At 35.4% G+C, this 26,907-nt stretch overlaps 4 protein-coding genes across 5 annotated transcripts; all 4 read left to right on the forward strand.

Annotated features, from left to right (window-relative positions):
• The first annotated feature begins 202 nt into the window (after window positions 1-202).
• LOC141690064 (TOM1-like protein 1) lies at window positions 203-3,851 on the forward strand. Its single transcript, XM_074494653.1, has 4 exons — window positions 203-344; window positions 616-1,172; window positions 1,317-1,562; window positions 3,264-3,851. The coding sequence occupies exons 2-4, from the start codon at window positions 654-656 to the stop codon at window positions 3,681-3,683; spliced, it is 1,185 nt and encodes a 394-aa protein (XP_074350754.1). The 5' UTR covers window positions 203-344; window positions 616-653; the 3' UTR covers window positions 3,684-3,851.
• Window positions 3,852-5,531: 1,680 nt separating this feature from the next.
• Window positions 5,532-10,040, forward strand: LOC141689129 (putative arabinosyltransferase ARAD1). Its single transcript, XM_074493317.1, has 9 exons — window positions 5,532-6,077; window positions 6,485-6,658; window positions 6,859-7,016; window positions 7,105-7,252; window positions 8,172-8,287; window positions 8,488-8,626; window positions 8,727-8,837; window positions 9,086-9,154; window positions 9,610-10,040. Exons 1-9 carry the CDS (start codon window positions 5,610-5,612, stop codon window positions 9,736-9,738), a joined length of 1,512 nt encoding a protein of 503 aa, XP_074349418.1. The 5' UTR covers window positions 5,532-5,609; the 3' UTR covers window positions 9,739-10,040.
• Window positions 10,041-14,458: 4,418 nt separating this feature from the next.
• LOC141692995 (cellulose synthase-like protein D3) lies at window positions 14,459-19,782 on the forward strand. 2 transcript variants are annotated; one of them, XM_074497972.1, is made up of 4 exons: window positions 14,459-14,710; window positions 15,263-16,155; window positions 16,801-17,608; window positions 17,711-19,782. In XM_074497972.1, the coding sequence occupies exons 2-4, from the start codon at window positions 15,299-15,301 to the stop codon at window positions 19,457-19,459; spliced, it is 3,414 nt and encodes a 1,137-aa protein (XP_074354073.1). In that variant the 5' UTR covers window positions 14,459-14,710; window positions 15,263-15,298; the 3' UTR covers window positions 19,460-19,782. The 2 variants fall into 2 exon arrangements, with proteins under 2 accessions (XP_074354073.1, XP_074354074.1); XM_074497973.1 differs by having other exon boundaries at window positions 15,268-16,155.
• A 1,072-nt stretch (window positions 19,783-20,854) lies between these two features.
• Window positions 20,855-25,295, forward strand: LOC141693181 (uncharacterized). The gene is made up of 8 exons (XM_074498198.1): window positions 20,855-21,270; window positions 21,679-21,774; window positions 22,522-22,632; window positions 22,708-23,017; window positions 23,281-23,371; window positions 23,612-23,942; window positions 24,160-24,308; window positions 24,660-25,295. The coding sequence occupies exons 1-8, from the start codon at window positions 20,986-20,988 to the stop codon at window positions 25,162-25,164; spliced, it is 1,878 nt and encodes a 625-aa protein (XP_074354299.1). The 5' UTR covers window positions 20,855-20,985; the 3' UTR covers window positions 25,165-25,295.
• Window positions 25,296-26,907: the final 1,612 nt, after the last annotated feature.

Genomic DNA, 26,907 nt, shown 5'->3' on the forward strand with positions numbered 1-26,907 from the left:
AGTGGATACTCCACTGACACCTGGGTATCTCATCGGCCAAAGTTGATCAACTTTTCAGAAATTAATTATTTTTGTCAATTTTATGTAAAAATAGGCTAAATTTGTCCTTCACCCAATATTATCTCGATACAATTCATCTCCCTCGAAAAAGATTAGTACACGGACGGATAGACTCGGTCCTATTCTTCGGTTAGTTTTTGAATACATAAAAAAACAAAGTAAAACTAAAAATATATTAGACTGTATTTCTAAGCAAACAAACTTCCAAGTCGCCCAACTTATATTAGTCCTCTTTCTTTAAATCAACGCATTTCACTTCTACATTTTCCACCACCAATATTCAGGTACTTCGATTTTATTTCATTTTGATCTCAACATGTTTCAATTTTATACCTCATCAGCTCCACTTCTAACTATATTAATTCGATATTCAATTTTCTGATACTGTTTGATCAAAAAAACAAGATAAATTGTGTGTACACATATCATTCTTATTTGATCTGTTACTTCTAATTAGGGTTTTGTGTTTCTATATGATTATCATTTATTAAATTATATGTATGTGATTGTATGTTAGTAATGTTTAGACTTACTGATAATTTAAGGCTTGTGTAGCTGTTTTAGAGGTGTGATTGAAGAAGTGAGTTTCGAAAATGAGTGATAATATTATGGAAAAAGTCAATGCTCTGGGGGAGCGATTGAAGATCGGAGGCTCAGAGGTTGGTCAAAAGATTAGTGCAGGAATGAGTTCTGTTAGTTTTAAGATGAAGGAGTTTTTCAATGGACCGAGTCAGGTCGATAAGATTGTCGAGGAAGCGACTGCGGATACGTTGGATGAGCCTGACTGGTCTACCAATCTCGAGCTTTGTGATATGATGAATCATGATAGGATTAATAGTATTGAATTGATTAGGGCGATTAAGAAGCGGATTATGTTGAAGATCCCTAGGGTTCAGTACTTGTCTTTGGTTTTGCTTGAGACTGTTGCTAAGAATTGCGAGAAGGCGTTTACGGAAATTGCGGCGGAGAGGGTGCTTGATGAGATGGTGAAGATGATTGATGACCCGCAGACTGTTATTAATAATCGGAACAAGGCTCTCATTATGATTGAAGCGTGGGGAGAATCTTCGGATGAGCTTCGCTATTTGCCTGTTTATGAAGAGACTTACAAGGTATATATTACATAGAGTTGATTATGGTGGCCAAATGTTAACAAACAGGCTAAATCTTCAATTTACGGTTTTACTTATGTGATCTGTACTTTCCTTCGATTTATTTTTCTAACATATTACCACTGAAATTATATTGTTGTGTAGAGCTTGAGATCTAGAGGCGTACGGTTTCCTGGACGTGATAGTGAGAGTTTGGCTCCTATTTTCACTCCTCCTCGTTCAACCGCAGCGCCGGAACCAAATCCTACCCTGGCACAGCAAATGCATCGGGAGGTACCTGTGATCAGCTTTTCTGCTGAACAAACAAAGGAAGCCTTTGATGTTGCAAGAAACAGCATCGAACTTCTTACCACTGTTTTGTCATCTTCACCGCAGCAAGATGCTTTACAGGTAGATTTTGTCATTCAGATTTTCTAATTTTGCCAGCCAAATTTAGTATTGTGTGACGATATTTCATGCTTTTCTTTAGGCGAAATGGATTCTTTCACTTTATTACTATGTCTAGTTTAACGACCCTGCATTCAATTGTTGACTTTGCAATAGCTTGTCTTTTAGGAAATCATCATTTTGGATATTTGTGTTGAGCGTAAATGTGCGTGTCCCCTATTTACTAAACGATAAGTAACACTTATACAAAATTTGACGTAATAAATTATGGATCTAGTAGATGTAGTGCTGTCAGGGTTGGTCTAGACTGGCAGTCAACAGAAACTGAATTAGAGCCCCAAACTGACTAAACCTAAACTAAGTGCCCAGTGAAAGGTTTTGTTGGTTTGATATATAGTTTAAAATAAAATTTTGTTTAAATAATGAATTACATATAATGAAGACTACAACCTGAAACCATTCCCCAGTTCAATTTCCAAAATATTAATTTATTTTTTTTATAAAAAAATGTTGACATTTAGTACAATAGTGAATAGACCCAAGTTATGATAAAGCTATAATATTAAATTTAACTAATATTGTATGGGAATAAATTTCAAAATCAAGACTTCATACTTGAGTAATGAGTACTAGGGCATGTAAAAATAAAATTTTTGGTCTTGTTTTGCTTGTATATGTGATTACATGGGGGATGACTACGGTGCTTTGTAAGGCAACGCGGATCTTCATTATCCAAGAACTGCTTATTCACAGATGTATTTTGGATCTATATCTTATTACTAGATGTCTAGAAGAAAGATAACTTTGATATCTGCAAGGAATGGTTTATGCCTCATGGCCCTCATTTATAGAAGTAAAGTTTAGTCACAGCCTAACTCCTACATTACAAAATAACCTTTAACCTTTATGGGACTCAATGTTTTGGCTGACTAATCTATGCCACTGTAAAGATTAATAAAAAAATTCAAACAATTTTAGTTCCAGTCTCATGTTCAGTGTGGCTGTGGGCAACATACTTTTTACTTTTCAAGGCTTGAAGGCTTATTCATTGAGGTTATTGAACATGCAGTTGCATTTGACCATTTTTTCTTTGGGGGGGGGGATTTTGTCATGATTATTGCTTGTACAAAGATTAACTTGTATATTGATATCAACATGTGAGATTTTAGTTCACTCCTGGTAGCTTTGTGCAGTTCTAAATGCACTTGTGTTTCTGAATGTTAAGTATGTACAGGCAAAACTCTATGTGCCAATCTTTGTTGTACAAGGTTTTAAGTGTTCTATAAATCGTATCACGTGGGTGAGCACTCGGGTAAGTAATTGAATATACATATATATTATATAGATTCACAGTCGCACATCCTGATCCTGTAACACAGGATTTGAATCCCCAATGGCCTTTGTCTTCCACCATAGGGAGAGGGTGTGTTATGCCAAGATACTGTTACTTTTATAATAATCAAATTAAATATCAATAACTAAACGAATTTTCCTTTGCATGGAAACGTTTCAGCTGATCTTCCATATTCTGTATTTGAACGGCGAGGATCACAATTTCTGATAAATTATGGATCCTCAAGTGGAACTCTATACCGCTAGAGAACTATTGTACAGCTAAGAAAGAATGAAATATGATTACAGGAATTGTGTGTTTCCCTTCATTGGAACTTGAAAAGATACTAATATGTTAAATTGTTCCGGCAGGATGACTTGACAACCACACTTGTGCAACAGTGCCATCAGTCCGAACAGACTGTCCAAAGAATCATTGAATCTTCTGGGGATGATGAAGCCTTGCTCTTTGAAGCCTTGAGCTTAAATGATGAAATCCAGAAAGTCCTATCTAAGTTTGAAGATATGAAGGCAAATACGGTAGTTCCAACAGTACCCCGGCATGCTATGATACCTGTTGCGGCTGAGCCTGATGAAACACCCCATGAAACCAAGGAAGATGCACTAATTAGGAAGGCTTCCGGTTCTTCAGGTACATCTCAAGTTAAGAACCATGATGACGAGATGGACGATCTAGATGAGATGATCTTTGGCAAGAAAACTGATGGCACATCAGAAGCAGGGCAAGCTACAAAAAAGGAATCCACAAAAGATGATCTTATTAACTTTTAAGTTTATCTACAGACATTTTTAAGACCTTGAACAAGTTGTTTTTAGTGTACTGCTTTAGGCCATGTTACCATTTAGATTGTCTCTTTCATTGTCATTGATGATTATATTGTCTATTTCGTTGTTATTGATGATTATATCCCTAAACTCCAAAGATTTGTCTTTGTTCTCTTCCCTGTGCCATTTACTGCAGCCTTTGTTTAAAGTTTGGACCTTTTTTTTTTTGCAACAGAAGAAAACATGTTTCAGCACTAGCTTACCTGAATAGTTACATTAGCACTAGCCAGTCTCCCGCTTAGTACGGTATATGAAGTATCGAGGGGCAGTTTTGATGAGCTTTGAATAAGGTTTACGGGATTGAGAATGGGAATAGGCTGTATCGTATGTATTAAAATTTCACTGTGATTTTTGTTAACCGTATTCAAATTTCATAATTTAGGCTGTACCTAAAATTTACTATATATAAGCCGATTGAAATTTCATAATCCAAATAATACCTTAGATCCACTATAAAATAACTAGGATGATCACAATATTGATCAAATTATTAAATGTATCACATTTTGTAAGTTGTTTAGAAATGTGAAAAATTATAGACTAAATTGCATTTTCGGTACCCGGAAATTAATTAAATTGCAGCAAAATGGCTAAATTATAATTTTAGCCATTTATTTTGTTAAATTTTTATTTTTTTTATAATGTGGGGGCTCCCGCCCAACACCGTTAAAATCTCCGTCAATTTGATAACTAAGACAAGGGTATTATAGTCTACTAACATTAAAATATTTATTATATGTATATAATTTCATCCACCCATCAGATTAAGCATAATATCCCCAAATACAAATTCAAAAAATATAAAACCTAATTACGGATTACTTGTGTTGAGGGTGTCGTTATGATCGAGTTGGTTCTTAGTTTATTCGGAGGAGTTGAATTATGGGTTGGTGGAAGGTGTAGTAGATGACGGAAATTATTGGAGGAAATAATGAAGGTGGTGGTGATGGGAATGAAGGCGACGATGAAGGGATGATTGGCAGAACTATTGTTGGGTGGTGGCTGCAAGGGGTTTGGGACTAAAAGCGGTTTGGAACTGTACGAGTTGGAAAAAATGTTTTTTGATTTATCAAGTCACTGCTGGTTTTTGTATGAGTTGCTTGTTTTGGTGGGAGTATATGTGGAAAATTTGGTAGTGTTGGGAGTATAGGTGGAATATTTGGTAGTTCACGTAAAGGAGGGAGCCTTGGGAATATTGAAAGTGGTGTAAATTGACATGTATCATCTATTAGAGGTATAATTGATGAAAGTGGATCTTGAAGTGGAGGAGGAAATGATGAAGGATCATTATTTACGGAATCCTTCAAGTTTCGTTGATGTTAGGTTTCTTATTACAGATGTTTGGTTGTGTCATGGGTTTGAATGTGAGAAAACCCGCTGAGAAAATGCGGGTTCTTTTATTGATTTGAGATGAAATGAAGATGTTTTGGCGGCATGACTAAGTTCACAAAGCATTTTTTGATGTTCTTGACATGTATAATGCTAGATAGGGATAATAGATTAGAAGCCGGTGGAAATGAAGTGCAAGAAGAGGCAAAATGTATGTAATATGTACATGTATAAGTAAGCTGGTGAATTTACTATATTGCCCATCCCCTCAAAGAATAATTACTAACGGTGTTAATCACTACCTAACAGAATTGGGTGACAGCCCCATTGTAAAAAAATAAAAAATAAGACAAGCAAGTGGCTAAAATTGTAATTTAACCATCACCGTGCAATTTAATAATTTTTCGGGTACCTAAAATGCAATTTAGTCAAAATTTAAATTTGAAAACGGATTATAAATTTTCATTCGTTCAGATTCATTGATTTGATAGCCCTGTTTACAGTCCTAACTGAAATCTAAGTTTTGTACCTTGTTTATCAAAAATGGCGGGTGGAAGATCGTACGGAAACCCTAGGTTCAGATTACACATCCTCATCATCCTCCTCCTCTTCATTTCTATTCTCCTCATCTACATCTTCTTCACTCCATCTTCACCCCTAAAACTCCCCTCACACATCCCAATGCTCAACCCTAATGTCGATTACTCATTCCTAACATCTCTCCAAAAATTCCTCAATTCTCCCGCCAAATTTCACAAATCTCGAGACGATTCTATTGTAAATTGGGTTGATGAAGCTGATGTGAAGAAATTAGATGATTTGATTTGGAGAAGAGAGGCTGAAAGGCTTTACGGAGACTCGTCTTATCCTGGTTTTTCAGTTGTTAGGGTTTATGTTTACGAAATGCCGGATAAGTTTACTTATGACATGCTTAGATTGTTTTGGAATACATATAAGGAGACTGTTAATCTTACTTCCAATGGTAGTCCTGTTCATCGACTTATCGAACAGGTATCTGAATTAATTCATAATGTAAATATGTGTTTGTATGCTGTTAGCTAGCTTAATTTATCTGTATTGTGTGTGTATATGTATTAGTTTTCAATTAGTGTTGTGCTTCATTGATCCTCATTGTGTTTGTATTGGCTTAATTGATTCACACACTGAGAGGGAGGGAGAGGGGGGATGGGGGGAGAGAGAGAGAGAGAGAGAGGAAGAGAGAGGGGGGGTGAGAGAGAGAGATGTATGCAATCGGTTAGCATAATGGATCGCCAGTGTGTGTATTCTATATAGGTAGAATTAAAGACGGGTTCCTTTCATTTTGAAGTACCTGTTCTTAAACTTGAAATTTTGTTAAAAATCATGTACTGTTTCTTGTTTGATCTCCGATTGGATAACTTGATGTTATTTTGATGCAGCACTCTATTGACTATTGGCTGTGGGCAGATTTGATTGCTCCTGAATCACAAAGGCTTTTGAAGAATGTTGTTAGAGTTTATCGGCAGGAGGATGCTGATCTGTTTTACATTCCTTTCTTCACAACAATAAGTTTCTTCTTGTTGGAGAAACAGCAATGCAAGTCGCTTTATAGGGTGTGAGTGACTTTCTGAAGGCTTAGCTTTTATATTTAAAAGTACATTTTATACTGCATTGACTTGTTTTAGTTTTGATTTTTGACATCGAACTGCTATGTAAATATGCAAAGAAGTATCATCATTCAAATTTGACAGTTTTTTACTTAAATTAGTTAGTACTGCCTTATCTCCATGTAATTTGGAAATTTACAATGTAGGAAGCTCTGAAGTGGGTAACAGATCAGCCAGCGTGGAATCGGTCTGAAGGAAGAGATCACATACTTCCAGTTCACCATCCCTGGTCTTTCAAGTCTGTTAGGAAATATATGAAGAATGCTATCTGGTTGCTACCAGATATGGACTCCACCGGGAACTGGTCAGTTTTAGATCAACTGTAAACACAATAACACATGTCCATAATTACGGGCACATATCTAAATATTTAATTGCACCTATTATGTCAGGTACAAGCCTGGACAAGTTTCCCTTGAAAAGGACCTCATACTTCCGTACGTTGCCAATCTCGATTTATGTGATGCCAAATGTTTAGCAGAAAGTGAGCCTAAGAGAAAAACACTCCTATTCTTTCGTGGGAGGCTTAAAAGAAATGCTGTAAGATGTTATTCTATCAGAATTTATTTGTCTTTTGAACATTTTGGATTAATTTATGTTTATAATTTATCTTAGACAATGTATATCCAAACTTAGAAGATGGTTTTAATACGATTTACATCTATATTCTAAATATGCTTCTAGCCTGTAGAGCATCTATATAATGGTGATGTTGGAGGTTGAGGACCATTGGGTGATGAAAGTATAAAGGCAAATAGTAAATATGACAATAATATGCAACATTTAGCCAAATTATTTAAGAACGAACAATTAAATCGAATTGGGAGAATAGGAAGTTACACTTTGACAAACATTTTTTATGATCATGATGTAGGTCGCTGTCCATCAGAGTTGTGTTTAATGGCAACAATATAGAACATAGTCATCTGTATTGGTGCAATCTGATCAATTTTCTTTTAAAAATATTCTGTCTTGGTATCATTATAGTCTGGTCTTTTGAACTGTTTTGAGAACCGTGTCTACATCTCTGAATCACCTTTTTTTATTAGTCAACAGAATCCTTGTATTAGGTGCTATAGAACTGAATGGCTTCTTCTGAACTGTAGTTATTTGTGAAAGATGGTTATGATACCATATGTGGTTAATCTGGCTTTTGTGAATTCTTCTGTAACGGCATTAACATGAAATCGACAACTTTGCTCTGATTTTTTTTTTATGAATGATACTAGGATGTGAAACTCAAAAGAAACTAAGAATAATCTGTCAAATGTTGTAACAAGCAATTGCAAGTCAATTTGAGATAAATGGTTTGAGGCGTTTTAAACTTTGGACCTTGTTGATTTGAAATAAAGTGTATTGTGGGTGTTCTTTAACTCATTATCTATGTATTTCAGTTTCTGATTCTTGGTTTTAGAGTCCTCTAAGTCTTTGGTAAGAGTGCTTACTATGTAACTTTCAGGGAGGAAAGATACGTGCTAAACTTGTCACAGAACTTAATCGTGCTGAGGATGTTGTGATAGAGGAAGGGACTGCAGGAGAGGCAGGGAAAGCGGCATCCCAGCATGGAATGCGAACGTAAGTGTCAAGCTTATCTCTAAATGCCGCCGCACTATGCATTGTCCTGATTTGTGTAGGATCTATAATGCGCCTGGTGCCAGTTTCTATTCTTTTTGTCGTCAGACCACTTGTAAAATATCAATGCACATGTAGAAAAGTGATCACCTCCGTCTTTATATGTACTCGGTATATGGCTTAGTTCCTTTGTTGGTGATCAGGTCTGTGTTCTGCCTAAGTCCAGCCAGTGACACTCCATCATCTGCTCGGTTATTCGATGCTATAGTCAGTGGATGCATTCCTGTTATTATAAGTGATGAAATAGAACTTCCTTTTGAGGGAATACTTGATTATTCAAAGGTATGGAACTATGATTTTTCTGCTCTTCTCTTCCGTTTCTCTCTATTGGCTGTTAAGCTCAGTAATTAATTGAGGCATTCACTCTGGTCACTAAATGCAGATAGCTGTATTCGTATCTTCAAACGACGCTGTGCAGCCAGGCTGGCTTTTAACATATCTAAGAAGGATCGGTGTTGCTCAACTAAAAGAAATGCAAATGAACTTGGCAAAGGTTTGTACTGTCAGTAGTTTTAGTGACTATATGAAAGCATCCATGGTCTACATCTCTTGTTAATTTTTTAAAATAAAGATAACTGTTGTTTCTGCTTCAGATGTGTTTCCTCTTCTCTGTTTACAACAATTACTTTTCAATGCTTGAACCTCGGAAAACTTTTCACATCCTGATTGTTTTTTCAAAATTTCGTTATTGTAATTTTATATATTGAACTGGTGATTGATTTTTGATGTTCTCTATTCCAGTACTCAAGGCATTTCTTATATTCCCATCCAGCTCAACCATTGGGTCCAGAAGATTTGGCCTGGAGAATGGTTTGTTCTGTTCCCTGACTTCTCTTTCCTTTATGATTTTACATTCATGTTCATGTGCTTTTCAGTTTTTAAATTAGCTGGACTTTTTACTTTGAAAATCAAGTCATTATATGTTATGAAATGCCTACAAATTTGATACGACTGTCACTTGGTCCTGTACAATAGTAAATTTTTTGCTTCTGAAATCGAGTCGCTTGACATTGTTTTCATCTCCCCGGTGCTGGTAGTGTGATGAGCAATACTTTGGCTTCTATAAAGTGAAACTTCACTTATTTATTTTAATTATGGGTAACAGCTCTGTACTCAACATTTAAAAATTAAAACTACATGTACATGTGCGCATATATATATGTATGCTTTTAGTATATTGATGAAATAATCCATTTTGTTTCTGTTAAGGTTCTCCAAAACAGCGATCTAATCCATTTCATTTTTATCCTTTGGTGATGGAGTAGTTGTCAGGTAAGCTGGTAAACATCAAGCTTCACACCCGCAGGTCTCAGCGAGTTGTGAAAGGATCCAGAAGCTTGTGTACTTGTGATTGCAAGCCTGCTAACTTCACAAGCCTAAGGCCCCTGTCTTAATTTTTTTGTTGTATTTTTTTTCATATTTTCTTTTTATACATATACTTATAAATGAGGTGGGCAGGTTTATGGTTGTTAATCTACCATGGAATTGGAAAACAATTGGTGCAGGCAGGCAGGTAATTTACCTGCTTATGTCTCTTCTATAATTGTTTTCCCATGGATGTGAAAATGTATGTATTTGTCAATAGCACCGAGGTGTGAACTCTAGCACTAGCACTCTAGCCTGTAGAGTTGAAATATTCAATTATTATTTCTAAATCTTATTCTTAGACAAATCATAGAAATAAACTTCTTCTTCGTCTTCCTCTTCTTCTTTTATATACTTGAAATTGTAAATTATGTTATGTATTAGCCCTTTCGAAATCAAGATTGTAGAGTACAGTTGTAGAAACAAAAGAACAAAAGATCCTATATGAAATTTCTAGTTTTAACTGATGTCATTGTATGGAGTATCATAATAATCTGATGCGGGTATCAGAAAAGCAATCCTTGCAGGTTTAAATAATTAAAAAGGACATTGATAATCTTGACAAAATAAATAAATAAATAAATAAATAATCACATTGGTAATGACAATTGTGGCACCGCGTCCACGCCAACTCTTTCGTAGATGTATACTAAATTTTTCCTAAATCTGGTTTGCCAAGTGCTTGACAGGAAAATGAAATTAAAATATGATATCGCAGTTATCAATTTATCGTCATCATTCATCCATATGCGGAGGGTTCTAATTTAATGTATTTTGTTCCATTCTGTTCAAGTATTTCATATCTTGTGCTCTTTTTGTCCCCCTCTTTTTAAATGACTTACGCTGGTTGTTCAGTTACAGTATTTCCACAACACGCTAATCACTCTTTACCTCCTGCTATATATATATAACTAAATATTCTTTCATTTATGTATTTATTTATTGATACTATTATATAACTTGTACGTTGTTTTTAAAATGTTATTTTAATATACTGGTTTGGGATTTGAACCTTATATCCTTATAAAATAATTTAACAATACAACACGGTTATTTTTATCATTACATATTGTAAATTATAATTTTAATATGTTGTTGATAGTATTTGAACATTATACCCCTTGTATAATAAATTTTAAGATTATATCTAAAGGTTCTCTTTAATTTGATCTAACGGTTCTATTGAGTGATCAAGGAACAACAACCAAATTTTTAATGTTTCGTATTTAATATAGTAATCTAAATTATCCATTGGTCATAATAAAATACATCTCTCAAAATCATTGAAAATTTATTTTTTCGAGCAACAGTGCAACTGCCATCAATCAATATTAATAATATAAATTAAATAATACCTTTTATATATCTTAATATTGCAAGTATACTTTTGTTTATCTCATATAATTATAATACTGAATAAATAATAGTTTTTAAAATTAAAAATTCCATGTGAAAAATCATTATATAATAAAAGTTTGCTTTTTACCACATAAATTAAGGTGATTAATTTCCCCACAAAATAAATACAGGCGATTAGCCAATTAAATCATCTAAACATAAGAAAGAGACGTTACGTAGGGGTGAAAAAAAAACGACTAGACAACAAAACCGACCTAATCCGGATGGGATCACGCTATCCAAAACTCGAAGTTTAATTGGTTAATTTTTTGTCAACCCCAATATAATGGGTTGGGTTAAAGTTTAAAAGGTTTAAACCCTTGTTAACCCAACCCAATTTTATAATTACAGTATTATTATTTGAAATTTTAATATAATTATTTATTGTGATAAAAAATATATTCGAAATAAAATTATTATTGGTTGTGCAATACATGCCTATACAATAATAGAATTAAGTCGAATTAACAAACATAAGATTCAGTTGTATTGGAAATTTAAATTTGTATTTTGTATTGTACTATTTTGAGTCTATAAAATGGTTAGAAAATTAGACTGAGATATTTTTCTGTAAATAGTTTAAGCCTAAGAAATAAACTTTGAAAGAAAATCAAGATAGATCATGCCTCAGAGAAATGATACAGAAGTTTGAAGTTGAATAAATCAGTTTTATGAAAAATATTTTAAGTCAAGATATCGACAAGTTACAAATCAAACAATATGGAAAAGTCATTCGAGAACTCCAAAATGACTTATCGAAAAGTTCAAAATGACTTATAGAGAAGTTTCAGAGATATCGACAAGTCAAATAAATATATGAAGATTGGAGATATCGACAAGTCATTTCTGCATGTAGAGAACTCGGAGATATTGACAAGTCAAAATGAAGATATGAAGATTGGAGATATCGACAAGTCAAATTATCATTAGAGATCTCAGAGATATCGACAAGTCAAATATATATAGAGATCTTTGAGATATTGACAAGTCAATTCTACAAGTAGAGATCTCAGACATATCGACAATTCATTTAACATGCAAATATCAAGAGATCTCGACAAGTCAAATATACCTATAGAGAACTCAGAGATCTCGATAAATCATTATACTTAATAAGATGTCACTTCTCAATAGAACAAACTGGAGATATCGATATGTCTCTCAAATACAGAATGCAAACAACTTCAAGATCCAAGATTATCAGTCACAAAATGATCCATCATCTAAATTGAAAAGTCTACAAAGTAGCATATGAGAATACAAGATCAAGGGTCAAGATTAACTGAACAAAAAGTGGTCATAGACCTGCAAGATTCTGCACATATTTGCTAAGTCAAAAATGACAATAGAAAAAAGGTTACTTTAGAAATTGGTTTAGTTTTTTTTAGTGCAAATTTTGTAAAGTCGGGTTGCTAGTATATAAAGCATGCATGGGTCCTTAGTTTGCATGTAACAAACAAATTCATATCTCTTGTATTCTTTCAAGATAAGTGCTGAATTTTTTACTTACAAAGAACCCGAAATTTATAGCAAAAAAACTTAATTTTAATACAAAATTGAGTGAGTTTTAAAATATTGTGTCTGCTGTTTTATTCCTGCTAACATAATATAACTGCATCTCTTATTTGCCTTGTTCACACAACCAAACAAAGTTAAAAGGCTTAAAAATATCCAAAACACATTCAACCCCCATTTGTGTTCGTGTTCAATATCTAACATTATTTTACAGATAACATATCACAAGTTATTGAATTTAAATTAGAAGAGTACACGGTACGTATAATATCAAATAATATTTATCTTCCGTTAAATTATGGGGTACACTTCAACTTTTGATTACTTTTTTTTTATTTTGACTCCTATAAATATTTTAAATAATTTTATTCGAATTTTAACCCAAAGCAACCCGAACCAATGTATAAAGGGTAAGGTTGAGTTGAAAATATTTTTTTGGTTAATGAGTTCATTTCTTTTAAAACCGAATTAATTGGGTTGGTTCGATTTATTACTTCTAATTTGCCCAACTCGACCCGCGTTCACCCCTAATATTAGGTTCCTCAATTATCTTTTTCCAAAAACTTTTTCAAATGATGATGTGTTATAAAATAATAGTAACTTTTCTTAATATAATATAAGAACCTGCGTGCATTAATATGCGCTAACAAATTAAAACATGTCATGTATTTGCCCCATCATTTAGTGAAAAATTTGAGAAAGAATTTAGGAAAATTTAACACTCTTCAAAATAAAATATGGGGCGTTGACCCAAATACTTATTTTTGGGTTTAAATTGCCTAAAATATCTAAAAACGCGTATTAATTTTTTTAAAAAAAATTGTAAAGAACACTCACGAGAGACATGAGACATGCGTGTTCACTTTTTGTCCTTATATGAATACGCAAAAAAAGGAACACACATATTATTTATACAAGTATTTTACAAAAAAAAATTTGACAAATATTATTTACAGATTTTAAGAACAAATAAATTTGCATATGTCAGATGTGAAAACAACGAGTAATTTTAAAATTTTGAACGTCTTTAGATATTACGAAAAAAGAGATATTTTAATTATTTTTCAAAAAATATGTTTAAAAATTTGAGAAAGAATTTGGGGAAATTTAACACTTTTCAAAATAAAATATGGGGCGTTGACCCAAATACTTATTTTTGGGTTTAAATTGCCTAAAATATCTAAAAACACATATTAGTTTTTTTTAAAAAAATTGTAAAGAACACTCAAGGGAGACAACGAGAGACATGAGACATGCGTGTACACTTTTTATCCTTATATGAATACGCAAAAAAAGGAACACACATATTATTTATACGAGTATTTTATAAAAAAAAATTTTGACAGATATTATTTACAGATTTTAAGAACAAATAAATTTGCATATGTCAGATGTGTAAACATCGAGTAATTTTAAAAGTTTGAACGTCTTTAGATATTACGAAAAAAGAGATATTTTAATTATTCTTTAAAAATATGTTTAAAATATCAATATTTAGAATAAATAAATTAATAATGACTCGCTTTACTTTTTGTCACCGGTCAAAGATCAAAATATGGCATGTTAGAAAAGAATGTCAAATATGTCACGATTCACACATCCAAAAAACACGACGCACATGTAATGAACCGAAGTTTGTGTATTACACCTGTGATAACGTGTAAATCCCGCCTCAAATAAAAATTAAAAGTCATCAATTATTTTAAAAAAATATCTATATTATCTTAAGAAAATATTTCAGAAAGAAAAGAAAAAAGGAGGATATACGATTGACAATGAGCCAAATCTAAAATTGTAAAATTGCCAGTTAAAGTACAACCAAGCACAAGTAAAATACATACAAACATACACACACAACCTTAATAATTTGAAACACACTGCTGCAAACAGGAGTTGCACGAAAGCACAAAGTAAACTAAAAGCCCAGTTCAAATTTCTTATCCTTTCTTGTCTGAAACTCTTTCAAATATTACATTCATATACTACCGTTTCAACAAAACTCATAAATCCCATATATACATACATATATATATACACACACACACACAAGAAAGAGAAGGTGATACCAAGTAACTGTAGCACTCAGAGGTATTTAAATCTAAATTATTCTCCCTTGCATTTCACATTTTGTGCAAGAAAAACACTTTTTTTTTATGCTTTAGATACTAAAATTATGAGATCTGATGTGGGCTTTGTGGGTTTATATAAATCACTCTTTTTTTTGTTATTATTACATAAGTCCTTGTTTTTAGGGATTTGTAAATTCTTGGTTTTTCTTAATTTTCCTTTTTTAGGCTTTTTTATATTGTTTAGTGTATATATAATAGTATAATACATCCTTCAGTTTTTCATCTTTTGTAATCTTTGTTAGTGTAGTGATGTTATGTAAAGCTTGTTTTTTTTGGTTGTATTTTGAATCTTTGCTTGATTCTAGTTTGATTCTTGGATCTTGATTTGTGTCTATTGTAATTTCTTCATTTGTTTGTGTAAAGTTCTGATCTTTGAATCTAATTGTGTGATATGGATGTAAGGATGTGTTACTTTGTGTTGGCTTTTTCGCTTTTATGATAAATGCACTGGTTGTCAACTTAATACTGAAGGGTTAAGTTCAAGATTTTAACTTTACTGCTTAATGATTAGTTCAGGATCTGGGGGTTTAGTTATACTTGAGGCCTCATGGCGTCGAAATCGTTTAAGGCGAGCCGGTTATCTATGTCATCAGCTGCGGATGAGTCCAATTCACAGCAGATGAATCCTACTGTGACATTTGGAAGGAGAACTTCATCGGGACGCTATGTTAGCTATTCACGGGATGATCTTGATAGTGAACTTGGTAGTGATAGGTTCACGAACTATACTGTACACATACCACCAACTCCAGACAATCAACCGATGGATGCTATTCAACAGAAAGTTGAGGAGCAGTATGTTTCGAGTTCACTTTTTACTGGTGGATTTAATAGTGTGACACGAGCTCATCTTATGGACAAGGTGATTGAATCAGAATCAAACCATCCTCAGATGGCTGGTTCAAAAGGATCTTCGTGTGCTGTTCCGGGGTGTGATGCTAAGGTAATGAGTGATGAACGAGGAGTGGATATTCTTCCTTGTGAATGTGATTTTAAGATATGTAGGGACTGTTATTTGGATGCGGTAAAAAGTGGAGATAGCAATTGTCCGGGGTGCAAGGAGCAGTATAAGGTCACTGATATAAACGAGGTTGTGGACAATGGACGGCCACTTCCTCTCCCACCTCCCCGGACAATGTCGAAAATGGAAAGGAGATTGTCACTGATGAAATCAACCAAGTCCCAGTTAGTAAGGAGTCAGACAGGAGATTTTGATCACAATAGGTGGCTCTTTGAAACAAGTGGCACCTATGGGTATGGAAATGCCATATGGCCTAAGGAAGGGGGAGGGTTTGTTAATGGAAAGGGTGACCAGGTAGCCGAACCTTCAGACTTGGTTAGTAAACCATGGAGGCCTCTGACTCGCAAATTAAAAATTCCAGCTGCTATTCTCAGTCCATATCGGTACATTCTCCGTTTCCTTCGATATTCCCTAATATTGCAAAACTTGTTATACGCTAAATTATCAGGTGGTTCTCACCAGGTATACACGAATTAAACAATTCATGAAACACTGCAGATGGTCTTTTAAAAGTTAGATGGATAGTTTATACTGTTTGACCATGTCAATATGTATTGCTGTAATTTCTCTAATAGCTAATGTGCATGTAGTTTTCGATTGATATGACTGAAAGAAAACAGATAGCTAGATTTCGCACTTCACTTCACAAATATTTTGCATACGTTTTTTATTATTATCCATTGATCAGTTATGATTATTGTCCAATTGGTTTGCTGATTAGTTTTAAGATAAACCCAACTGTATAATCTGTCATAAAGCACTTTGTTATGTTACTCTGGAATGTGAAAACTATTGCTGCTATGCTATCACGTCTTTTTGTACAGTTGGTTTTCTCCGGATTGTAGAACAATTACTTTCCTCTTATGGCACTTTGTACATATACTTTTTATACTTAACAAATTTAGTACTCAGTTTATAAAATGATGTCCGATGTTTCTTTCTATTGGTTCACTTTTCAAATTCAGTGACTAGTAGAATAAGAATACATACTGATATTCTACTGTTTTCTGCCATTTATTTGCCCTCAGCCTTTTGGTTTTGATTCGGATGGTTGTTCTTGGATTATTCTTGCAATGGAGGATTGCCCACCCAAACAATGACGCAATCTGGCTTTGGGGGATGTCCATAGTATGTGAATTATGGTTTGCTTTCTCATGGGTTCTTGATCAGTTGCCAAAGCTCTGCCCCATAAATCGTTCCACAGACCTTAAAGTCTTGGAAGAGAAGTTTGAAACATCCAGCCCAAATAATCCCACTGGAAAATCGGATCTTCCAGGAATTGATATCTTTGTCTCCACTGCAGATCCTGAAAAAGAACCACCTCTTGTCACTGCAAACACCATATTGTCTATTTTAGCTGCTGATTATCCAGTTGAAAAACTTGCATGCTATGTTTCTGATGATGGGGGTGCACTATTGACTTTTGAAGCCATGGCAGAAGCTGCAAGTTTTGCGAACATGTGGGTACCTTTTTGTCGAAAACATGGAATTGAGCCTAGAAACCCTGAATCTTACTTCAGTTTGAAAAGGGATCCATACAAAAATAAGCTGCGGACTGATTTTGTCAAGGATCGTAGAAGGGTAAAACGTGAGTATGATGAATTTAAGGTCCGCATCAATGGATTGCCAGATTCTATCCGCCGCAGGTCTGATGCCTATCATGCCCGGGAAGAAATTAAGGCTATGAAGCAACAGAGACAGAAGAGGGATGACGAGGTTGTGGAAAGTATCAAGATTCCAAAAGCTACATGGATGGCAGATGGAACCCATTGGCCAGGGACATGGTTAACCTCTTCAGCTGAACATGGTAGAGGTGATCATGCTGGTATAATACAGGTACAAGTTTTTTTTTCTGTATTACAATTAAAGTGAGTGGAAGTAAACATGGGTGAACTGAATATAGTAGTAGAAAATCCTAATGTCTAGACTACAATGCAGGTGATGTTGAAACCCCCAAGTGATGAGCCATTACAGGGCACAGCTGATGATGTTGGGATATTTGACCTGACTGAAGTTGATATCCGTCTTCCCATGCTTGTTTATGTTTCTCGTGAGAAACGGCCCGGCTATGATCATAACAAGAAAGCAGGAGCTATGAATGCCCTAGTTCGAGCCTCTGCAATCATGTCAAATGGCCCCTTCATCCTCAATCTTGATTGTGACCACTACATCTATAACTCCCAAGCTATGAAGGAAGGCATGTGTTTCATGATGGATAGAGGCGGGGATCGAATTTGTTATGTGCAGTTCCCCCAGAGATTTGAGGGCATTGATCCATCTGATCGTTATGCCAATCATAATACTGTTTTCTTTGATGGCAACATGCGGGCACTTGATGGACTACAAGGTCCAGTCTATGTTGGAACTGGGTGTCTCTTCCGAAGAATTGCTCTTTATGGCTTTGATCCACCTCGTGCAAAGGAACACAGCCCTGGTTGTTGTAGCTGCTGTTTTGGCCGTAAAAAGCGTGCCTCTAATACCTCAGAAGAGAATCGAGCTCTAAGGATGGGTGACTCAGATGACGATGACATGAATCTCTCCTTAGCTCCTAAGCAGTTTGGAAACTCTACTTTTCTCATCGATTCTATCCCAGTAGCAGAATTCCAAGGTCGCCCCCTTGCAGATCATCCTGCTGTGAAGAATGGACGGCCACCTGGTGCTCTTACCATTCCCCGTGAGCTTCTTGATGCATCCACTGTTGCAGAAGCCATCAGTGTCATTTCCTGCTGGTATGAGGATAAAACTGAGTGGGGAGAGCGTGTAGGATGGATTTATGGGTCTGTTACAGAAGATGTTGTCACAGGGTATAGAATGCACAACAGGGGTTGGAGATCAATTTACTGTGTGACCAAAAGGGATGCTTTCCGTGGGACTGCCCCGATTAATTTGACAGATAGGCTACATCAGGTTCTTCGTTGGGCCACCGGTTCAGTTGAGATATTTTTCTCTCGAAACAATGCTCTCCTAGCCAGCCCTAAGATGAAGTTTTTACAAAGAATTGCATACCTCAATGTTGGAATCTACCCATTCACCTCCATTTTCCTTATTGTCTATTGTTTTCTTCCTGCACTTTCGCTTTTCTCAGGCCAGTTTATTGTTCAAACCCTCAATGTCACTTTCCTCGTCTACCTCTTATGCATTACTGTTACTCTATGTTTGCTCGCCATTCTCGAGGTGAAGTGGTCTGGCATTGAACTCGAAGAGTGGTGGAGGAATGAACAGTTTTGGTTGATTGGAGGAACTAGTGCCCATTTGGCTGCTGTCCTTCAAGGCCTGCTCAAAGTTGTTGCTGGAATCGAAATATCCTTTACATTGACATCAAAATCTTCTGGCGATGATGAAGACGACGACTTTGCTGATCTCTATTTAGTCAAATGGACGGCTCTCATGATTCCTCCTATCACAATCATGATGACTAATTTAATCGCCATAGCTGTCGGGATCAGCAGAACAATATATAGCACCATACCACAATGGAGTCGCCTACTAGGCGGGGTTTTCTTCAGTATCTGGGTGTTGGCACATCTTTATCCTTTCGCTAAAGGACTAATGGGGCGAAGGGGAAGAACACCCACTATTGTTTTCGTTTGGTCAGGGCTTATCGCTATCACCATCTCCCTTCTTTGGGTGGCAATCAATCCTCCAGACGGAGCTAATGAGATTGGAGGCTCATTCCAGTTTCCGTAAAAAGAATGTGCTTAGAGTTCATCTTCATAAACTGAACTATTTTCTTGAGAAGCTAGTTGGGTTGCTCAGCAGATGTAGTATGATTGGTTCTTTTTTAACCTCACTCTGTTGTAGTAATTTTTCAGAACTAGAACCATGCTATTGCAGTTTGAGGCCTTGCTTTATATCAAGGCACTACAAAAAACAACATAGCAATTATGAGCAATAGATCCCATGCTTTTTTCATCCATTGTTATGTTTTTTCATGTGATGTCTGAGACATTGTTTTACTATACATTTGTAATTCAGTACCCTCTTAAATATTTAATTTATTAATTCTTGAATTGAATATTATTATTTTGATTTGATAAAAGAAGAAAAATAGTTAATGTTTCAGTGATGTTCTTTATCTTCATCAAAGTTTGGGTTCTAGGTTATTTGTTCTCAATATCTTTGTTTTTCCCTATAACTGAATTTAGCCCTAATCCTAAATTTCAATTTTCCACGGCTTTTTCTAAGCTTGGTTCAAAATGCAGGGGGAATAGGCGATGTTTTCGGTTCATTGTTAATGGGTTCATTGTTAATGAACACAGTGACCGTGATCAGGACATAATACATACGTAGAACATAATACATACGTGTGATAGTATTGTGAAATGTGAGTTTTATCATCAGAACATCACATTTTCAAAAAACCAACTTAATACGCTTAATTCTTTGTATTTTTTTATAAAAAAAATACGTGATGAGCATGTTCGTATCATACGTATCAGGAGTTGATACTGCAAATGAATTAGCATGTCTCGTGGATATTTTGAGTCAAAATTTTGAGACATAATAAGTAAGGCTATGAAAATTAAAAATATGTTATTTTGATAATAATGGAAATTGAAAATTTGATATTTTGGTGATAAATACTTCGTATCTCATTTTAATTAAACTCATTTAATTCTTGAAATTTGATCTCATTCTCGCATGTCTATTTTCGTTCCCAATTTTCATCTCATCATTCCCAATTATCATTCTCATAATCCATTGAAATATCCACTTAATGATAGTTTTCAACTTGCCTAAATATGCAAGCTGAGCTTCTTGAATCAGAAAATATTTGATCAGTAAAATTTAAATCAATTAAATCAACAAAAAGAAAACAATTACTCTTTTCAGAATAATAAAAAATTAAATATCATAATTTTTTTTAAAAGAATGGGATAATATATGACTTTCAAAATTATTCGATACGTGCGCGTGAGATAACCCGGACACGGATATTCGGAAATATAGTAAAAAAAGGGCTTTTTGCCAAAACCCCTACTAAAAAGTAAAACCCTCGACCACGAGCCAATGTGCGCTCTTTCTTCTTTTCCAAGCCTTGTCTCTGGGTAAATACTTTTCCAAGCCTTTCCCTTTTATTACTAAAATATTAAAAAAAAAAAAAAAACTTAAACCCCCATCACATTCATTAGGGTTTTACAATTTTCCCCCAAATCAAATTACATCCTTTTAAGTTGCAACCACCTAAAATTAGGGTTTTACAAATTAAAAAAATGGTGAAAGGCATTGCAACAGCAAGCTTATTCTCAGCCCTAGGCTCATCACTTAGTGTGCCCTATGTCTATGCTGATGGTCCTCTGAATTTCCCTCCATTTAACACTTCGCCGGCGCCGGCAGTTTCTTCGCCGGAAAAGTTGCCGGAAAGTGAGGAGAAGCCGGCTCCTCCGCGTGTTCGGAATGATCATCCGCGGACAACGTCGGCTGGTTTCGATCCCGAGGCGTTGGAGAGAGGCGCTAAGGCTTTGAAAGAGATTGATAGCTCTACTAGTGCCAAACAGGTCCTTACCAATCCTTTGATTTATGTACATTTTTATTATTTGCATTCAATTTTAATTAGCTCCTTTTGTTGCTGTTATAGTAACTTTTTTATGTTTTTGTAGCGAGTGCACAGTATCGTAAACAATATGAATGTGTGTTCAAGTAAAAGGAGCATCTTTAATTGGTTTTGGTTGTATAAGGCGATGACTTTAAACTTTTAGTGATGTGTATTTGAGGTTCTAGTCGGTATTTGGGTCGAAAGGTGCTCAATTTGGTTGTCTGAAGTGTAATAATGTTAAAATTTTCGTTATGTCTTGGTATTAGGGGAGGATTATTATGTTGTGATTTTATTTTGTTTGGGTGTTTTACTGTGGGATTAATGGTGTTGTCGTGTTAGTTAAGTAACACTGTCTTGTTTGTGCTGTTAGGTGTTTGAGTCGATGAAGAAGCAAGAAGAAACAAAGCAGAAAGCACTAACTGCTAAACAAGCTGAATATAAGGCAATGCAAGCTCAGGCTGAAACTGTAAGTTTAAGTCTGTATGCTATTACATGTACGGTTTGCATTTTCTGTACTTTATGTTTTTTTGCATTTTCTGTAATCTTATGTTTGAATGACTTACCCGCTGATGTTTAATTGGGTTCTTGAATTGATAATTTTACTTCAAATTGCCATTGAATGATTTATGTAAGTAATTATTATGCACTTTATTCAGTGGCTAACTACGACAAGGTTTATGTTCAATTTTGAAGCCATTTTTGGCCAAAAGGAGGAAGTTCTAAATTCCCGTATATTGCAATTTTTGTCCATTTTAGACATGATGAGCTAGACCGGTACCAACTTAGTAGCTATGAACACTACAGGATCTCTTAGAACTTTTGATTTCCAGTGCACAAGATGGATATTTACAATCCATGATCATAATGAGGTATTGACATGACAGTTACTAGCTATATACATTGTCCGCATACAGTATGTTGATGGTTTTGACGTATTGTTCTGGTTGTTACGTTTTTATACAACAGGTATCACCACATCAACATGTGGCTACTATTGATCTCTTGCACTTAGCCAAATTGATCAAGAAATATTTTACATGAGCTGGCAGCTTTTGCTCAAATGTGTGTAGCCATTCTACAATTATATATAGACGGTTTAAAATTGCATGTATTATTAGTGCATCCTTCCGGTACTAAAGCCCATTTTAAAGCCACTTTGCAGTAGTTTAATTTACTTCTGGTTAAAATTACTTCTGGTTTTCCTCTTTCACAGGAGAGGCAAAAGGTGATATATGAGGAGCAGAAAAAGTTAGCTCAGCAGCAGGCTCAGATAAAGTCCCAGATGGCACGCTATGAGGATGAATTGGCGAGAAAGAGGATGCAGGCATGTTATTTTTTGTTGTTTGAATCCATGAATGTTGCAGAAAGGCAACTGACTTAATTTATGATTGTTATTCAGGCCGAAAATGAGCATCACAGAACAAGAAATGAAGAGCTTGTTAAAATGCAAGAAGAATCATCTATCAGGCAAGAACAAGCTAGACGAGCGACGGAGGAACAGATTCAGGCACAAAGACTACAAACAGAGAGGGAAAAGGCTGAGATAGAGAGGGAAACAATCAGGGTAAGGGCTATGGCAGAAGCAGAAGGAAGAGCTCATGAAGCAAAGCTAGCTGAAGATGTTAATCGGAGAATGCTAGTGGAACGGGCAAGTGCGGAAAGAGATAAGTGGGTTGCTGCTATTAATACAACTTTTGATCAAATTGGAGGTACTTCCTTACACCATGTCTGCTGAGGAGCATGTATTAGTGATTATTTAACTTCTTACATGAATATGTTTCCTCATAATTCTGAGGCACTTAGCCTGTTGTTCCATATCTTATAAATGGCATCGTGATTATTTTGCACTATAACTTTATGACTTGATCAGTCCCTCTTACCAGTCGGTAAACAATTACTTTTTCCTTTCCTTATATTTGTCTAATTCTGTCAAAATAATCGTTTTAACCGTCGACTTATTTTTGCATTGTAGGGGGTTTACGAGCCATATTGACTGATCAAAACAAGTTAGTTGTAGCTGTTGGGGGTGTGACAGCCCTTGCAGCAGGGATCTATACAACAAGGTATATATTTATGCATATTAGATGAACTTGCATCATCAATTTGTTCAAACATTTGAAGTTTACTATGTCTATCTGCCATATCCATTAAAGAAAAGAGGAGTCCAGCTTACAGACATCAGCAGGGTTTTTGTTTTAGCATCAAATATTCGTTAAATTTCTTTTTTTATTTTGAACTCCAATATCGTATCATCCATCTGTTTGATCTCAATAGATTATGGAAATCTCTATCTTTAATTGCAGAGAAGGGGCAAAGGTTATTTGGAGTTATGTGGACAGAATATTAGGACAACCATCACTGGTTAGAGAGTCTACCATCGGAAAATTCCCTTGGTCAGGCTCCTCACGTCGCTTTAGCACCCTCTTACGTGGAGGTAATAGTGCTTCTACTTCAAAAAATGGAAATGGTTTTGGGGATGTCGTATTACATCCCTCTCTTCAGAAAAGAATTCAGCAGTTAGCAAGTTCGACAGCCAATACAAAAGCCCATCAGGCACCATTTCGAAATATGCTCTTTTTTGGTCCTCCTGGAACAGGAAAGACAATGGCTGCAAGAGAGCTAGCTCGCAAATCGGTATAAGATCTTAACTTGTGTGTTTCTGTTGGTGCTCAATTCTTTTTGGTGCTTTGAGATTCCATGTTTGTCCTGTCCCTGTGATGCCATGCCAGTTCTTTGAATTAACTTGTATATAGGGTGTGACACAGAAAGAAAAGGTTCAATGGGTAGGAACATGTTTTGTGTGATTTTTCTAGTTTGTATAGTATCTGATGTTATTTTGGCTTATTTTCAGGGGCTTGATTATGCATTGATGACAGGTGGAGATGTTGCGCCACTTGGTTCTCAAGCTGTTACGAAGATACACCAGCTGTTTGATTGGGCAAAAAAGTCTAACAGAGGGTTATTACTCTTTATTGACGAAGCAGATGCATTTTTGTGCGAGTAAGTGACTTGCAGCATGTTTTTTTAACAATTATATAGTTGCTCTGAGTAGTTTATTTTTCTTGCCTTAGATCTGACAAAAATTTATATGTGAAAATATGATTTCTTTCGGTAGTAATTTATATCTTGCAATTATTAAACTAGAAATAGCTGTTTGGATGTTAGGGTATGGCATTGAATACTTGCAAGCAATATTTGCTTTTTAAATAGGTGAATCTATGATGGAAATCGTGTATATCCACTTTATGGATATCTGATTGAGTAGTAGTAGTCTGCACCTGTACATATATATTAATTATGGTTGAGGCTTGGAGCCTTCAATGATTTTAACCTGATTCTTGCTCATTTCAGGAGGAATAAAACCTACATGAGTGAAGCTCAGAGAAGTGCACTCAATGCCCTCCTTTTCCGCACAGGTGATCAGTCAAAAGACATAGTTCTTGCACTGGCGACAAACCGTCCTGGCGATCTTGATTCAGCAGTTGCTGATCGTATTGATGAAGTCCTAGAATTTCCTTTGCCTGGGGAAGAAGAAAGATTTAAGCTTATCAAACTTTATTTGGAGAAGTACATTGCACAAGCTGGGGGGAGAAAGCGGGGATTGTTCTCTAATTTGTTCAGAAAGGAACAGCAGAAGATAGAAATAAATAACTTGACAGACGATATTTTGAAGGAAGCAGCAGCAAAAACAGACGGATTTTCAGGAAGAGAAATAGCGAAGCTGATGGCTGGTGTTCAGGCTGCTGTTTACGGAAGTGAGAAATGTGTGCTTGACCCAAATCTCTTCCGTGAAGTCATAGATTATAAAGTTGTAGAGCATCAGCAGAGAAAGAATATGGCAGTGAAAAGTGCATGATAGATTATTCTTTGTTACATTCCTTGCTTTTCTGGAATTTTGGGTGAATCTCGAGATTGAGCACAGATGAAATAGTCATTTGTATCATACAACATTTGGCGGCTGATCTATATTCAAGAGAATATGCGTAATTCTTTTCTGGGTTTAGGTAATGCTAATTTCATCCTAACTATCAGTTAATAAATATAAGGAAGCGACAAGCAAGTTCCAAGGTGTTTAGCATTGTGTATTATCATTACATAACACAATTATGTTAGTTTTTGAAATGTTAATGCCTCCCTTGCGTTAGCGTAGTACCATCAAGTGTTATAGAATTTCCGGTTTATGTCTGACTTGTTTAACTTGAGTGATCTTTGGACAATGATTCTTAACCTGTCCCTATGTTATTTCTTTAAATATTTTGAGATACAGACTATTGCTAAGATATTTGAAAGTTCAACAAAGTTCGGATTTAAAAATCTTATTGAGAGCAGATAACCCCAGGTCTTTAGAATTTAAAACAATCGATCATATGTGCATTTTCAAGTTATTTATCGAGTACGCGAAAACGAATGCCTGTACAGAAGTCTTCGCCAAATTTCTGGGGTTTCTTGTGCCGTAATGGTAACAAACAGGTTATGGATAGACACATTATTTATATAATTCAATTGACAGAAAGATTAGGATTGTGATAATGGGAAAAAATGATAAAAATAGCCGATTTTTTAAAAAAATTAACCAAAATAACCCTTCTGAAAAATACGGTCAATTTTAGTTGTCAGTTAGGTATCCCAATTTATATAAGATACGCCACTGACAGTTGGGCAGTAAATACTACACTGACAGTTGGGTATTACATCGGCTAAAGTTGCCAACTTTTTGGAAATTTATTATTTTTGTTGATGTTATATAAAATTAGGCTAGTCTTCTTAAATTTGAAGTTATAATCTGATATACATTAATTTTAAATACTTTTATAAGACGAAGTTGCTTAGCCTGAGACCTAGTTTCCGATAATGTGATGCCTTTTTATCTTGTTATTACTAACTGAATTTTGGATCTTCTTCTTGTCACAACTGAAATTTAAAAATAGTTTTTGTTATAGCCAAAATTTGGTATTGGATCATCTCGGGTCAAATACGGGCCAATTAGAATTGAATTGGGGCAAGAAGATGAATAATTAGGTTTTGGTCTACATTGTATGAAGCGAAGACGCGCCCTGTATATGTAGGATGCGTCCATGATTGTGTAGGCTGTATTTTGGGTTGTCATGTAAAGAGATGAGGAGGAAGATATTGAAAGGAGGAGGACGCGCCCAAGGCGCAGGACGCGCCCTAATAAGTATAAATAACGGGATGAGCTGTACAGGTAATAAGGTTGCCATGCAAGGAGAATATGTGTATTTTACAAGGGGAGGACGCGTCCTGCCTCCTGGAGATGCACACTTTGGGATGGTTGAGCTTGTTCTCATTCAAGACAAAGCAAATAGAGATACTTGGAAGATATAGCAATATGTGGAGTTCGTAGCGTCAGGACGCGCCCAATCGTTCAGGACGCGTCCTATGTGTGAAGAATGCATGATCAAGAGTACTCTTTGAAAAATTCCCTCCTTGAGACGGTCAAGGAGGGGGATGTCCGTGAAAAGCTTGAAGGCCTCCAGGGGTATGCCTGATGATTAAAGGCCTCCTCCTGTATTCAACGGGTGTCCTCGTTGGGGATGCGGGGTTAACTTTGGTGTGTGCTTTGGGAACTCTGTTCTTGTAT

Source organism: Apium graveolens, chromosome 10 (genome assembly GCF_009905375.1).
Source record: "Apium graveolens cultivar Ventura chromosome 10, ASM990537v1, whole genome shotgun sequence".
In the NCBI taxonomy this organism is placed as follows: Eukaryota; Viridiplantae; Streptophyta; class Magnoliopsida; order Apiales; family Apiaceae; genus Apium; species Apium graveolens.

Bases quoted from the DNA above. Each gene is read 5' to 3' on its own strand.
- LOC141690064 (XM_074494653.1), top strand. From the start codon at position 654: ATGAGTGATAATATTATGGAAAAAGTCAATGCTCTGGGGGAGCGATTG. The intron at 1,173-1,316 runs GTATATATTACA...ATTGTTGTGTAG, and splicing joins TTTATGAAGAGACTTACAAG to AGCTTGAGATCTAGAGGCGT. The intron at 1,563-3,263 runs GTAGATTTTGTC...TTGTTCCGGCAG, and splicing joins CGCAGCAAGATGCTTTACAG to GATGACTTGACAACCACACT.
- LOC141689129 (XM_074493317.1), top strand. From the start codon at position 5,610: ATGGCGGGTGGAAGATCGTACGGAAACCCTAGGTTCAGATTACACATC. The intron at 7,017-7,104 runs GTCAGTTTTAGA...CTATTATGTCAG, and splicing joins ATGGACTCCACCGGGAACTG to GTACAAGCCTGGACAAGTTT. The intron at 7,253-8,171 runs GTAAGATGTTAT...TGTAACTTTCAG, and splicing joins GGAGGCTTAAAAGAAATGCT to GGAGGAAAGATACGTGCTAA.
- LOC141692995 (XM_074497972.1), top strand. From the start codon at position 15,299: ATGGCGTCGAAATCGTTTAAGGCGAGCCGGTTATCTATGTCATCAGCT. The intron at 16,156-16,800 runs GTACATTCTCCG...ATTTGCCCTCAG, and splicing joins GCTATTCTCAGTCCATATCG to CCTTTTGGTTTTGATTCGGA. The intron at 17,609-17,710 runs GTACAAGTTTTT...ACTACAATGCAG, and splicing joins ATCATGCTGGTATAATACAG to GTGATGTTGAAACCCCCAAG.
- LOC141693181 (XM_074498198.1), top strand. From the start codon at position 20,986: ATGGTGAAAGGCATTGCAACAGCAAGCTTATTCTCAGCCCTAGGCTCA. The intron at 22,633-22,707 runs GCATGTTATTTT...ATTGTTATTCAG, and splicing joins TGGCGAGAAAGAGGATGCAG to GCCGAAAATGAGCATCACAG. The intron at 23,018-23,280 runs GTACTTCCTTAC...TTTGCATTGTAG, and splicing joins AACTTTTGATCAAATTGGAG to GGGGTTTACGAGCCATATTG.